The sequence below is a fragment of the Phaethon lepturus genome, unplaced genomic scaffold (assembly GCF_000687285.1).
Source record: "Phaethon lepturus isolate BGI_N335 unplaced genomic scaffold, ASM68728v1 scaffold36563, whole genome shotgun sequence".
Taxonomy (NCBI): Eukaryota; Metazoa; Chordata; class Aves; order Phaethontiformes; family Phaethontidae; genus Phaethon; species Phaethon lepturus.
In genome coordinates this window covers 31329-34187 of record NW_010528991.1, presented here as the reverse complement: position 1 = coordinate 34187, position 2859 = coordinate 31329, and the positions used below count along the sequence as shown (strand labels likewise).

At 37.1% G+C, this 2859-nt stretch overlaps 1 protein-coding gene across 1 annotated transcript in view; it reads left to right on the top strand.

Annotated features, from left to right (window-relative positions):
* Positions 1 to 480: 480 nt before the first annotated feature.
* Positions 481 to 2859, top strand: part of PEX1 (peroxisomal biogenesis factor 1) — a 26902-nt gene continuing 24523 nt past the window's right edge. Inside the window, exons 1-2 of the mRNA XM_010283821.1 lie at positions 481 to 663; positions 2104 to 2247. Coding sequence (XP_010282123.1) covers positions 481 to 663; positions 2104 to 2247 — 327 coding nt within the window. The remainder of the gene's footprint in view (positions 664 to 2103; positions 2248 to 2859) is intronic.

The window sequence follows — 2859 nt, the reverse complement described above, 5'->3', positions numbered from 1 at the left end:
CGGCGCCCCTGTGGTGGGGCTCAGGCGCCCCCGCAAGTGCGGCGCCGCAGAGCGGGAGGAGCGCTGAGGGCCCCGGGGGGCGTGCCCTGGTCAGCTTTGTCATCCGTTCTTCTTAATAAATGCGGAAAAGTTTGGAATTTATCTTCTCAAGGCAGTCTTGCACTGGGCGTATGCGTCTCTGTCAGTCCTATATATTTTATATCGCTTTTCACAGTAACTCACCAGCGTTAAATGAGTGACGTGTATATTAATCTTTCAGGTAGGAGATAACATGGTAGATCCAAGAAGAATCATAAATCTTTCGCTATATATTCTTGTATAGAAAGAGACTCCCATCCTGCATAGTCCTATTGGATCAGTTGCAGGAAGCGCAATTTTAAATTTTAAAATAACCGTTTACGCATGAAAACGAGCAAAGCCTGCGTGCACCCATTGTGTGCGGAACACAAGAATTAAGGGTCTGCTAGCAGAACAGACAGGATGAAAAATGTCAAGAATGAGCAGGTGAAGAGGAGGAGGCGGGAGCAAAGCTCAGGAATGGAGATGACAGCCGCAGTCCTGGTGAAGCAGCTTTTGGCCGGGCTACCCTCCCCCAGCGTGCGTTACCTGCTACTTTCCCAACGCCAAAAAGGACATTTCACAAAAGCAAAATCATGGACGCTTGTAAAAACCTGCTCTTTTTGGGGGGGAGGTAGTAGAAGAGAGGTTGGTGGGTCTGCAAGAAATCTGGTATAAGTGTTAGCTTCATTTCTGCTACGGTTTCTGAATGTTTTACAAATTTGCTGGCAAGAGAGAGGGAAAAGGAGTGCAACTGTTTTGAAGTCTTACAGTATTATTCTGTACATAGTTGGTTATGGTGGGTTCCTGCTTTTACTTAACGTCATCTGCAAAATGAAAATATATGAAAATGAAATCTTGGTAGAAATAGTGTATTAAATGCAATCCCTTGACTAGAAAGGGGATAAATAATTACGTTAATAGATTACACCGAGTAAATCTCATAAAAAATTAAATGGAATCAAAAGCTAAATTTAATTGCCGAACGTGTTAGATAAATGGGTGATAAAATGGTCTATGAAACTCAATGTTGTGTGAAGATTTAAACACTCAGGGAGAAGCTTTATCTGTGTAAATACAGGGAAGAGCTGTAAATTAAGTACTGCATTTGGTAAAAGGGTCTTGGAACAATTGTAGATATTCTCTGAAAATGTTTTCAGAGTTTACCAAAAAGTCAAATAATACTTTAAATTACTAGAATACAGTTGAGAACAAAACAGAAAACATCACTTATGTTAACAAGTACATATATGTTATATTCACTGTGTATATCGTCTTGGTCACTTGATTTTCATAAAAATAGTCATTTTGGGGGAAAAATAAACACAAAATAAAACAGAAAGATGTCAGTTGAGTGATGCAATGTAGGGTATAGTCTCTTTGTATGGAAACTGAACATACTAAGATTCTTCATTTTGGAATCAGAATAGCTGAGTGGTTCTGAAATGGATGGATAAAATAATTTTGTTCTGAATTTGTGTGATTTGTTTTAAATATTCTCCAGTTCATGAAAGCACTCCTGGAGTCCATGCAAATGTTACAATGCATGTGAAGTTTAAGCATATGCTTATGTTTTGCCCTCATTTGGGAAATAGATGTGCTTAGTTATACATTTCTATAAGACATTTATTTGTTAGACTATAATACAGGAGAAGGGAAGAGGAATTATTTTCCTTACTTAAAAATAGTCCATAAAAATTAAAAGCTATTAAAAATTGAAACTAACATGCACTTCTGTGTTGAGGGTTGTGCAATTAGGTAACATAGAGAAGAATTCTAGGGAAGGTCTTGGTTATTAAGAAGTTGGCCAGTCTGCCAGAACTAAAAACAATAAATCTGTCATTGCTAATAGAAACACGCTTTACTAACATGTTGTAAAGTCTGCAAGTTATTGTTAGGGAATAGTAATTAAAATTGGGCATGTAAAATCCAGAAAATATTTTAAATTCCTTTGATCTCTCTAATAAGATAGAGCTTAGCTTGACAAATAGTCATCTTACTTAGCTTGTTTGATGTTAATTTATTTTATTTCTTTGAAACTCACAGGGCCAAGCTGTGAAAGTATCCTGTGGTCATCAGCCTATATTTTTGAGCTGGATTGAAATCAGGCGTCGGGGTCACCAGGGTGAAAATATTGCAGAGATTAACAGACAATTAGCAGAGAAACTTGGCATTACAGATGGAGAACAGGTTTGTAATGCAATCTTTTTTCTTCTTACTTAAATGAAAAGTATGTTGCAAGATACCTGAAATAATAATTTACAAATTAGCTATGAACTTCTTGTTTCATGTATTTAGACAGTTACTTCGTTTTTATCTGCTCATAAGAAAAGTTAACCATCATGAAACATTTCAAACATCAAAATATTTGCTCATTAAATCATTAAAAATTGCCTAAATAATGTTAGGATAGGCTTGTGGGTAGGTCTTTGCAGAATTGGAGCCGCTATCTGCAGTGCCATTAATTTTAGGAAAATACACTTCTAAGCAACTAAACAATTCAGGAATTATCTCATGAGAATATTTTGCCTGGATTTCCTGTTATTTTAAAGTAATTATTGACTTGCTGCATATTTCTTCTCATTAGACTTATTTGGGGTTTAAATTTCCATCCCCTTTTTCCCCCCTTCATGTTATGGCCCCCCCATGTCCTCCCTCTTTAAACATGTATTTAAATTGTCCTCTTAGTCTTGGACAGTGTTAAGCTTCTTGTAAACGATTCTTTCGTTGGACAGAAGTTTGACAAGATGCCCAAGAGGCAGGCAGAGCTTTCTGACATGAGATGATTAAAATCTCAGCAGG